This window comes from Ipomoea triloba, chromosome 1 (genome assembly GCF_003576645.1).
Source record: "Ipomoea triloba cultivar NCNSP0323 chromosome 1, ASM357664v1".
NCBI classification, from domain to species: Eukaryota; Viridiplantae; Streptophyta; class Magnoliopsida; order Solanales; family Convolvulaceae; genus Ipomoea; species Ipomoea triloba.
The window spans coordinates 613,618-626,007 of NC_044916.1; the positions used below are offsets into that span (position 1 = coordinate 613,618).

Below are 12,390 nucleotides of genomic sequence, written 5' to 3' on the forward strand. Positions count from 1 at the left end.
ACGCGCGTCCATCGACGCCCAGAGTTACGGCGTCACGGCCGAAAGGCCGGACGCGGACACGGACGCGCGTCCGCTGCGCGTCCGTGGGTGCCCAGTTTCGGCGCCATTTACCGAACGTGCGGACGCGGCTCGGACGCACGTGTCTGCTGTGCGTCCGCAGCTGCGGCCAACCGCGAGTCCGCGTGACGCGGACTCGTTTTCGACTTGTTTTTGACCAAACTTTTCCCTGATGTTTTTAATCCCGAGTGTTATGATGTTTGAAAGGCCTACGGGCAAAAGAGATCTATTTTTGAAAGAAATATCTGTTTTGGAAAAATTATGTACATCGCTTTAGAAGAAAATATTGTTGTTGAGAAATAATTACAACTCTTGTAACTTGAGGAATTGTGTTGGAAAGCCTATGAGTAAATAAAAATGTTTATAAAACTTACGTCGAAAGAACGTATGCTATTTTGGTAAACAGGTTGTCAAAACCTTATTTTTGAGGAAAATACTACTTTTAAGGAGCGAGTACATTACGTGAGAAAAACGAGAAAATAATGATTGAAAAGCCTGCGGGCACTGAGAGTATTTTGAAAATCCTTCTTGGGCTGATGAGATAGCCGATTTCAACTATTGGACTCAAATGAGAAATATGTCCAAAAGAAATTATTTGAGAAAGAAAAACGGAAGGAAGAATCATGTTTTCAAACCCTTAGTTTCTAAAGCGAGTTGAGGAGGACCTTGATTGACCCACGGGTGGCTTTAAGTGCCATGGCCCAGTGGTCGTTGTGGATATTGTATAACCAGTTCATACTGCAGGGCGAAGTCTATTCGTCGATATGTTATAGTGTATAACCAGTTCATACTGCAGGGCGAAGTCTATTCGCCGGGTACTATATAACTCGTAGGATGAGGTATTCCTATGGGGGTGTGCACACTTAAGGTATAGTTACTCCAGAAGTCCGGGTAGGTGTTGTTTTTATGGACCTAGCTGGGCCAGCTAGGAATCATTTTAACGAACCTTACGTCCAGGGGATCAGTGTTAGACCGGGTGATGACCACTGAACCCGAGTTCGATGATCCAAGTGGTCAGAGTGGGAGTTATGAGAATGCTCCAAAGGCCTCACGCTTACTAAGAAGAAACTAAGAAAGTTTTAAAGATGAGAAAAGAGTTACTCTGTAACGACTTGAGAAGGAAATGATTCTATCCAAAATGTGACGAATTTTGAGCACGGAAATGTGCTGTTGAACCTCCTTTTGAGTTAAAATGAGGGAACTACTGGAAACGAAATATTTTACAAACTTGTCTGAAAAACAGAAAAATGTGTTTTAAGTGGCAATGATGCCGGTACCTTTATATGAGAAAAGTTTACGTGTTGAGTTAGCTTTACGCCTTATATTATATTATCTATTATTGATAACCTGATTGCAGGTAGAGCTATAACTCGTGGGTAAATTTTACAACTTACAAATTATTATATTTTCGAAACCTTTGTCTACTTTTGAGTGACAATGGATTTCCTTACTTAGCCGTCGTGCTAACTACACTTCATTGTGTACCTTATCAGATGAAGTCTAGCGTGGGTATGCCCCTGCTTCTGTTTCTGATCCTCCAGCTCTGGCTCATGCTTCTGTCCCAGTTGTATTCCTGATCCCGTTCCTATCCCTGTTCAATCAGTGGTACCCATTTTGGTCTCCGCCTTCGTTAATCCGTTATGCCTCAAGAGAAAAGTCAAGTCTGACCTTTTTGTACATATCTTTTGTAGCCATGGTAGTACTAACATGGTTAGTAAGAACGGGAATAGTCCAAACTCTTTGTTGATGGGCTGTAAGAAACTCTTATATATATATATATATATATTCGTGGCTAGTATAGCTACTCTTTTGCTGCATGTATATAAGAATATGTTGGATTTTGACGATAAGAAACACGATCCTTGTCTTTAGTCTGTTAGCCTATGCACCTAGAGTGAACTCTATCTGTATTCGAGTGGGGTTCAGTCTGGGTGTGGCGTTAACTACTACGGAGATACGGCATAGCCGAACCGGGGTGTTACAAATACAATAATGCAAATCTATATATGTTCACGAACACATTTTAAAATTTAATATTTTTGCTTAAAAAAAATTAAAGCGATTAGTTAATATATAAAAATTTAAATATATTCTACTAAAATAAAAAGTTTTTAAAGACTTGTAATATTAAATACTTGTAATACCATTTGTACTTGATTTTTATATAACTAATTTATGTTAGATTAACTAATTTATTAATACATTATAAAAATTGATAATTTATAAATTTGTGAATATTATAAAATATATTATAAAGTTTATTTGATTTTTAGTCAATAAATTTTAATATTTGAATAAATTATAAATTATTATAAAAGAGTGTAGTTAATCTTAATGCGATATATAAATTATGTAGTTAAATTGAGTGCAGTAACGCAAGAGTGTTCTTGGATAAGAGATATACCCTACAATTATGATTAACATCACAATGGTGGGATATCAAGTATTATACACGCCCCCACAAAAAAAAATATCAGTATAGGTAATCAGAGAGAAAAGATAAAAAAAAAAAAGTTCAAAATTTAATTGAATCAACATCCAGGCATGAAACAATATTTGTTTCATAATAATACATTAGTATGATATTCTAGTTTTTAAATATATATATATATTTTGTATAATGCACCATCTGCATTTCACAAAATCATATTAATCANCGCGCGTCCGCTGCGCGTCCGTGGGTGCCCAGTTTCGGCGCCATTTACCGAACGTGCGGACGCGGCTCGGACGCACGTGTCTGCTGTGCGTCCGCAGCTGCGGCCAACCGCGAGTCCGCGTGACGCGGACTCGTTTTCGACTTGTTTTTGACCAAACTTTTCCCTGATGTTTTTAATCCCGAGTGTTATGATGTTTGAAAGGCCTACGGGCAAAAGAGATCTATTTTTGAAAGAAATATCTGTTTTGGAAAAATTATGTACATCGCTTTAGAAGAAAATATTGTTGTTGAGAAATAATTACAACTCTTGTAACTTGAGGAATTGTGTTGGAAAGCCTATGAGTAAATAAAAATGTTTATAAAACTTACGTCGAAAGAACGTATGCTATTTTGGTAAACAGGTTGTCAAAACCTTATTTTTGAGGAAAATACTACTTTTAAGGAGCGAGTACATTACGTGAGAAAAACGAGAAAATAATGATTGAAAAGCCTGCGGGCACTGAGAGTATTTTGAAAATCCTTCTTGGGCTGATGAGATAGCCGATTTCAACTATTGGACTCAAATGAGAAATATGTCCAAAAGAAATTATTTGAGAAAGAAAAACGGAAGGAAGAATCATGTTTTCAAACCCTTAGTTTCTAAAGCGAGTTGAGGAGGACCTTGATTGACCCACGGGTGGCTTTAAGTGCCATGGCCCAGTGGTCGTTGTGGATATTGTATAACCAGTTCATACTGCAGGGCGAAGTCTATTCGTCGATATGTTATAGTGTATAACCAGTTCATACTGCAGGGCGAAGTCTATTCGCCGGGTACTATATAACTCGTAGGATGAGGTATTCCTATGGGGGTGTGCACACTTAAGGTATAGTTACTCCAGAAGTCCGGGTAGGTGTTGTTTTTATGGACCTAGCTGGGCCAGCTAGGAATCATTTTAACGAACCTTACGTCCAGGGGATCAGTGTTAGACCGGGTGATGACCACTGAACCCGAGTTCGATGATCCAAGTGGTCAGAGTGGGAGTTATGAGAATGCTCCAAAGGCCTCACGCTTACTAAGAAGAAACTAAGAAAGTTTTAAAGATGAGAAAAGAGTTACTCTGTAACGACTTGAGAAGGAAATGATTCTATCCAAAATGTGACGAATTTTGAGCACGGAAATGTGCTGTTGAACCTCCTTTTGAGTTAAAATGAGGGAACTACTGGAAACGAAATATTTTACAAACTTGTCTGAAAAACAGAAAAATGTGTTTTAAGTGGCAATGATGCCGGTACCTTTATATGAGAAAAGTTTACGTGTTGAGTTAGCTTTACGCCTTATATTATATTATCTATTATTGATAACCTGATTGCAGGTAGAGCTATAACTCGTGGGTAAATTTTACAACTTACAAATTATTATATTTTCGAAACCTTTGTCTACTTTTGAGTGACAATGGATTTCCTTACTTAGCCGTCGTGCTAACTACACTTCATTGTGTACCTTATCAGATGAAGTCTAGCGTGGGTATGCCCCTGCTTCTGTTTCTGATCCTCCAGCTCTGGCTCATGCTTCTGTCCCAGTTGTATTCCTGATCCCGTTCCTATCCCTGTTCAATCAGTGGTACCCATTTTGGTCTCCGCCTTCGTTAATCCGTTATGCCTCAAGAGAAAAGTCAAGTCTGACCTTTTTGTACATATCTTTTGTAGCCATGGTAGTACTAACATGGTTAGTAAGAACGGGAATAGTCCAAACTCTTTGTTGATGGGCTGTAAGAAACTCTTATATATATATATATATATATTCGTGGCTAGTATAGCTACTCTTTTGCTGCATGTATATAAGAATATGTTGGATTTTGACGATAAGAAACACGATCCTTGTCTTTAGTCTGTTAGCCTATGCACCTAGAGTGAACTCTATCTGTATTCGAGTGGGGTTCAGTCTGGGTGTGGCGTTAACTACTACGGAGATACGGCATAGCCGAACCGGGGTGTTACAAATACAATAATGCAAATCTATATATGTTCACGAACACATTTTAAAATTTAATATTTTTGCTTAAAAAAAATTAAAGCGATTAGTTAATATATAAAAATTTAAATATATTCTACTAAAATAAAAAGTTTTTAAAGACTTGTAATATTAAATACTTGTAATACCATTTGTACTTGATTTTTATATAACTAATTTATGTTAGATTAACTAATTTATTAATACATTATAAAAATTGATAATTTATAAATTTGTGAATATTATAAAATATATTATAAAGTTTATTTGATTTTTAGTCAATAAATTTTAATATTTGAATAAATTATAAATTATTATAAAAGAGTGTAGTTAATCTTAATGCGATATATAAATTATGTAGTTAAATTGAGTGCAGTAACGCAAGAGTGTTCTTGGATAAGAGATATACCCTACAATTATGATTAACATCACAATGGTGGGATATCAAGTATTATACACGCCCCCACAAAAAAAAATATCAGTATAGGTAATCAGAGAGAAAAGATAAAAAAAAAAAAGTTCAAAATTTAATTGAATCAACATCCAGGCATGAAACAATATTTGTTTCATAATAATACATTAGTATGATATTCTAGTTTTTAAATATATATATATATTTTGTATAATGCACCATCTGCATTTCACAAAATCATATTAATCAAAAAGTAAATTATCTTTAATAAGGACGTTCGCCCACATAGTTGCCCGGAGGGTAATAGTTGCAAATGACGAACATCCAAGTCGTGCATGCAGCCCTAGCACAGCCAATACTCGTGGTGCCACGCCAAACAACCTGTGTATAATGGCGGCACTCGCCACCAGGGCAAGAATTCGACGCCTCGTCAAAGTTTGGTTTCTCATCCAACCAACCCTTAACAGATTCTGCAACAGACGATTTNGGGGATCAGTGTTAGACCGGGTGATGACCACTGAACCCGAGTTCGATGATCCAAGTGGTCAGAGTGGGAGTTATGAGAATGCTCCAAAGGCCTCACGCTTACTAAGAAGAAACTAAGAAAGTTTTAAAGATGAGAAAAGAGTTACTCTGTAACGACTTGAGAAGGAAATGATTCTATCCAAAATGTGACGAATTTTGAGCACGGAAATGTGCTGTTGAACCTCCTTTTGAGTTAAAATGAGGGAACTACTGGAAACGAAATATTTTACAAACTTGTCTGAAAAACAGAAAAATGTGTTTTAAGTGGCAATGATGCCGGTACCTTTATATGAGAAAAGTTTACGTGTTGAGTTAGCTTTACGCCTTATATTATATTATCTATTATTGATAACCTGATTGCAGGTAGAGCTATAACTCGTGGGTAAATTTTACAACTTACAAATTATTATATTTTCGAAACCTTTGTCTACTTTTGAGTGACAATGGATTTCCTTACTTAGCCGTCGTGCTAACTACACTTCATTGTGTACCTTATCAGATGAAGTCTAGCGTGGGTATGCCCCTGCTTCTGTTTCTGATCCTCCAGCTCTGGCTCATGCTTCTGTCCCAGTTGTATTCCTGATCCCGTTCCTATCCCTGTTCAATCAGTGGTACCCATTTTGGTCTCCGCCTTCGTTAATCCGTTATGCCTCAAGAGAAAAGTCAAGTCTGACCTTTTTGTACATATCTTTTGTAGCCATGGTAGTACTAACATGGTTAGTAAGAACGGGAATAGTCCAAACTCTTTGTTGATGGGCTGTAAGAAACTCTTATATATATATATATATATATTCGTGGCTAGTATAGCTACTCTTTTGCTGCATGTATATAAGAATATGTTGGATTTTGACGATAAGAAACACGATCCTTGTCTTTAGTCTGTTAGCCTATGCACCTAGAGTGAACTCTATCTGTATTCGAGTGGGGTTCAGTCTGGGTGTGGCGTTAACTACTACGGAGATACGGCATAGCCGAACCGGGGTGTTACAAATACAATAATGCAAATCTATATATGTTCACGAACACATTTTAAAATTTAATATTTTTGCTTAAAAAAAATTAAAGCGATTAGTTAATATATAAAAATTTAAATATATTCTACTAAAATAAAAAGTTTTTAAAGACTTGTAATATTAAATACTTGTAATACCATTTGTACTTGATTTTTATATAACTAATTTATGTTAGATTAACTAATTTATTAATACATTATAAAAATTGATAATTTATAAATTTGTGAATATTATAAAATATATTATAAAGTTTATTTGATTTTTAGTCAATAAATTTTAATATTTGAATAAATTATAAATTATTATAAAAGAGTGTAGTTAATCTTAATGCGATATATAAATTATGTAGTTAAATTGAGTGCAGTAACGCAAGAGTGTTCTTGGATAAGAGATATACCCTACAATTATGATTAACATCACAATGGTGGGATATCAAGTATTATACACGCCCCCACAAAAAAAAATATCAGTATAGGTAATCAGAGAGAAAAGATAAAAAAAAAAAAGTTCAAAATTTAATTGAATCAACATCCAGGCATGAAACAATATTTGTTTCATAATAATACATTAGTATGATATTCTAGTTTTTAAATATATATATATATTTTGTATAATGCACCATCTGCATTTCACAAAATCATATTAATCAAAAAGTAAATTATCTTTAATAAGGACGTTCGCCCACATAGTTGCCCGGAGGGTAATAGTTGCAAATGACGAACATCCAAGTCGTGCATGCAGCCCTAGCACAGCCAATACTCGTGGTGCCACGCCAAACAACCTGTGTATAATGGCGGCACTCGCCACCAGGGCAAGAATTCGACGCCTCGTCAAAGTTTGGTTTCTCATCCAACCAACCCTTAACAGATTCTGCAACAGACGATTTCAAACCGGCCAATGCGATGTTTTCCCCATACGGTCCTTGTGAGTGCTTCAATGCACAATCAACAGACCTCTCGGCAGCATAGGATTCGGCAAACTCTGCTAAGGTGGAGTTCCACTTAACAGGTGGAACGCCAACTATTTCTCGAGCTGCGTTATGTACGTCAAGAAACTCTTTAATGCAATCAGATTCACAGGCAGGTTGGGCAAAAGATGTCTGGGTAATAGTGGCTAANAAACTTGTCTGAAAAACAGAAAAATGTGTTTTAAGTGGCAATGATGCCGGTACCTTTATATGAGAAAAGTTTACGTGTTGAGTTAGCTTTACGCCTTATATTATATTATCTATTATTGATAACCTGATTGCAGGTAGAGCTATAACTCGTGGGTAAATTTTACAACTTACAAATTATTATATTTTCGAAACCTTTGTCTACTTTTGAGTGACAATGGATTTCCTTACTTAGCCGTCGTGCTAACTACACTTCATTGTGTACCTTATCAGATGAAGTCTAGCGTGGGTATGCCCCTGCTTCTGTTTCTGATCCTCCAGCTCTGGCTCATGCTTCTGTCCCAGTTGTATTCCTGATCCCGTTCCTATCCCTGTTCAATCAGTGGTACCCATTTTGGTCTCCGCCTTCGTTAATCCGTTATGCCTCAAGAGAAAAGTCAAGTCTGACCTTTTTGTACATATCTTTTGTAGCCATGGTAGTACTAACATGGTTAGTAAGAACGGGAATAGTCCAAACTCTTTGTTGATGGGCTGTAAGAAACTCTTATATATATATATATATATATTCGTGGCTAGTATAGCTACTCTTTTGCTGCATGTATATAAGAATATGTTGGATTTTGACGATAAGAAACACGATCCTTGTCTTTAGTCTGTTAGCCTATGCACCTAGAGTGAACTCTATCTGTATTCGAGTGGGGTTCAGTCTGGGTGTGGCGTTAACTACTACGGAGATACGGCATAGCCGAACCGGGGTGTTACAAATACAATAATGCAAATCTATATATGTTCACGAACACATTTTAAAATTTAATATTTTTGCTTAAAAAAAATTAAAGCGATTAGTTAATATATAAAAATTTAAATATATTCTACTAAAATAAAAAGTTTTTAAAGACTTGTAATATTAAATACTTGTAATACCATTTGTACTTGATTTTTATATAACTAATTTATGTTAGATTAACTAATTTATTAATACATTATAAAAATTGATAATTTATAAATTTGTGAATATTATAAAATATATTATAAAGTTTATTTGATTTTTAGTCAATAAATTTTAATATTTGAATAAATTATAAATTATTATAAAAGAGTGTAGTTAATCTTAATGCGATATATAAATTATGTAGTTAAATTGAGTGCAGTAACGCAAGAGTGTTCTTGGATAAGAGATATACCCTACAATTATGATTAACATCACAATGGTGGGATATCAAGTATTATACACGCCCCCACAAAAAAAAATATCAGTATAGGTAATCAGAGAGAAAAGATAAAAAAAAAAAAGTTCAAAATTTAATTGAATCAACATCCAGGCATGAAACAATATTTGTTTCATAATAATACATTAGTATGATATTCTAGTTTTTAAATATATATATATATTTTGTATAATGCACCATCTGCATTTCACAAAATCATATTAATCAAAAAGTAAATTATCTTTAATAAGGACGTTCGCCCACATAGTTGCCCGGAGGGTAATAGTTGCAAATGACGAACATCCAAGTCGTGCATGCAGCCCTAGCACAGCCAATACTCGTGGTGCCACGCCAAACAACCTGTGTATAATGGCGGCACTCGCCACCAGGGCAAGAATTCGACGCCTCGTCAAAGTTTGGTTTCTCATCCAACCAACCCTTAACAGATTCTGCAACAGACGATTTCAAACCGGCCAATGCGATGTTTTCCCCATACGGTCCTTGTGAGTGCTTCAATGCACAATCAACAGACCTCTCGGCAGCATAGGATTCGGCAAACTCTGCTAAGGTGGAGTTCCACTTAACAGGTGGAACGCCAACTATTTCTCGAGCTGCGTTATGTACGTCAAGAAACTCTTTAATGCAATCAGATTCACAGGCAGGTTGGGCAAAAGATGTCTGGGTAATAGTGGCTAAGGCAATTATGGCGACGGAAACATGCAGAAAAGAAAACTCCATTTCCTTTTTATTGTTATTTGCAGATGATATACAATAAAAAGGAAACACAAGAGGAAATGGAAAAATGTAGTCTTTCTACAGAGATGCAATGACCATTCCTATTGGGTTATAGGGTATTTATTGGAGTGATGTATCCTAAAAGAGTGGATTGCTTTTAAAAATTTCTATGGCTTAAAAATACAAGAATAATGGTCACTTCACAAATATTGATCAGCTCATTTAATTTGGAACACAAATATTTCTAGGTAGAGTATTTATAGCAAGAAAGTGAAAAAAAAAACATTTGTTTATCAAACATTTTAATTAAGCATGGCATCCTAATTAAATTCTTTTAAAATTGAATTTATTAATTTATAGATAGTCTTTAAATATAAAATAATGATAGTGTTGCACAAATTATATCTAGTGTTATCGTCTCTTTATAATTTTTCATATGCATTATTGGTCATCAATGGAATAGCCAACCTGCCTTGAGCATTAGGCCCTATGGATATAAGTGAATTGAACTACTTGTGAGCTATTTGAGTTTGATTCCAAGTATATTAGAAATAAATTTAATTAATTACTATCAAGTTGAGCCCTAACTTTGAGTAATTCAAATAATAAATTGAGTCGAATTTGAATATCTTAATACTTGAACAATTCACAAACGAATCAAGTTTTAATAAATTTGAATTTCATAAGTAAATATATAAATAGGGGTGCGTTCAGGTGAGAACGAATGCCTAAGAAAGACTTGAGAACCAATCGCAGCCGTACACGTGTCCAGATTTAATGAATCATATGTAATCTTTTTTATAAAAAAAAAATGACGCGGTGATATTTTTGTAAATAATTTGAACTTTGGTGCAAGTAACTTGTGCTAAAAAAGTTCAAGTAACTGTGCAAGTGTGAAAGTAGAAAGTGAAAGTAAAATAATTTAAAATGCTAAAAAATACACTTAATAATCTAGTAATTACCTTTTTAACATTGGTATACCTAACGATAATGTCTTTTACATTGGTGCACTTAATAATAAATTTTCGTGTAACTAATGATAACGTTAAGTACACTAAATTTTGATATTAAGTGTACTTTATTTGTTGTACTTTTAATACATTATTTTACATTTTTATTTCATTTTACATGCACTTAGGTGTACTATATGAAACTATTAATTGCACTTTTAATAGAATATACTTGCACTTCAAATTTAATTATTTACGAAAATTCCACCGTATATTGTTAATAAACAAATAATTTTTCTGATCCGTTATATCTGGACACGTATGTGGATGGCTGCGATTGGTTCTCAGTTCTTTCCTGAGCAGTTGGTTCTCACCTGATCCGTCTCACATACATACATACATACATACATACATACATATATACATACATATATATATATATATATATATATATATATATATATATATATATATATATATATANAATAATGGTCACTTCACAAATATTGATCAGCTCATTTAATTTGGAACACAAATATTTCTAGGTAGAGTATTTATAGCAAGAAAGTGAAAAAAAAAAACATTTGTTTATCAAACATTTTAATTAAGCATGGCATCCTAATTAAATTCTTTTAAAATTGAATTTATTAATTTATAGATAGTCTTTAAATATAAAATAATGATAGTGTTGCACAAATTATATCTAGTGTTATCGTCTCTTTATAATTTTTCATATGCATTATTGGTCATCAATGGAATAGCCAACCTGCCTTGAGCATTAGGCCCTATGGATATAAGTGAATTGAACTACTTGTGAGCTATTTGAGTTTGATTCCAAGTATATTAGAAATAAATTTAATTAATTACTATCAAGTTGAGCCCTAACTTTGAGTAATTCAAATAATAAATTGAGTCGAATTTGAATATCTTAATACTTGAACAATTCACAAACGAATCAAGTTTTAATAAATTTGAATTTCATAAGTAAATATATAAATAGGGGTGCGTTCAGGTGAGAACGAATGCCTAAGAAAGACTTGAGAACCAATCGCAGCCGTTCACGTGTCCAGATTTAATGGATCATATGTAATCTTTTTTATAAAAAAAAATGACGCGGTGATATTTTTGTAAATAATTCGAACTTTGGTGCAAGTAACTTGTGCTAAAAAAGTTCAAGTAACTGTGCAAGTGTGAAAGTAGAAAGTGAAAGTAAAATAACTTAAAATGCTAAAAAATACACTTAATAGTGCTAGTAATTACCTTTTTAACATTGGTATACCTAACGATAATGTCTTTTACCTTGGTGCACTTAATAATAAATTTTCGTGTAACTAATGATAACGATAAGTACACTAAATTTTGATATTAAATGTACTTTATTTGTTGTACTTTTAATACATTATTTTACATTTTTATTTCATTTTACATGCACTTAGGTGTACTATATGAAACTATTAATTGCACTTTTAATAGAATATACTTGCACTTCAAATTTAATTATTTACGAAAATTCCACCGTATATTGTTAATAAAAAAATAATTTTTCTGATCCGTTATATCTGGACACGTATGTGGATGGCTGCGATTGGTTTTCAGTTCTTTCCTGAGCAGTTGGTTCTCACCTGATCCGTCTCACATACATACATACATACATACATACATACATACATATATACATACATATATATATATATATATATATAAATCAATTCATATTAAAACAAGTCATA

The 12,390-nt window shown here is 33.9% G+C and overlaps 1 protein-coding gene across 1 annotated transcript; it reads right to left on the minus strand.

The window, feature by feature from the left end:
• Positions 1–5,208: 5,208 nt before the first annotated feature.
• Positions 5,209–9,786, minus strand: LOC116021600 (basic form of pathogenesis-related protein 1-like). The gene is made up of 2 exons (XM_031262041.1): positions 9,409–9,786; positions 5,209–5,569 (listed from the first exon to the last, which is right to left on the minus strand). Exons 1-2 carry the CDS (start codon positions 9,711–9,713, stop codon positions 5,380–5,382), a joined length of 495 nt encoding a protein of 164 aa, XP_031117901.1. The 5' UTR covers positions 9,714–9,786; the 3' UTR covers positions 5,209–5,379.
• Between the last annotated feature and the right edge of the window lie 2,604 nt (positions 9,787–12,390).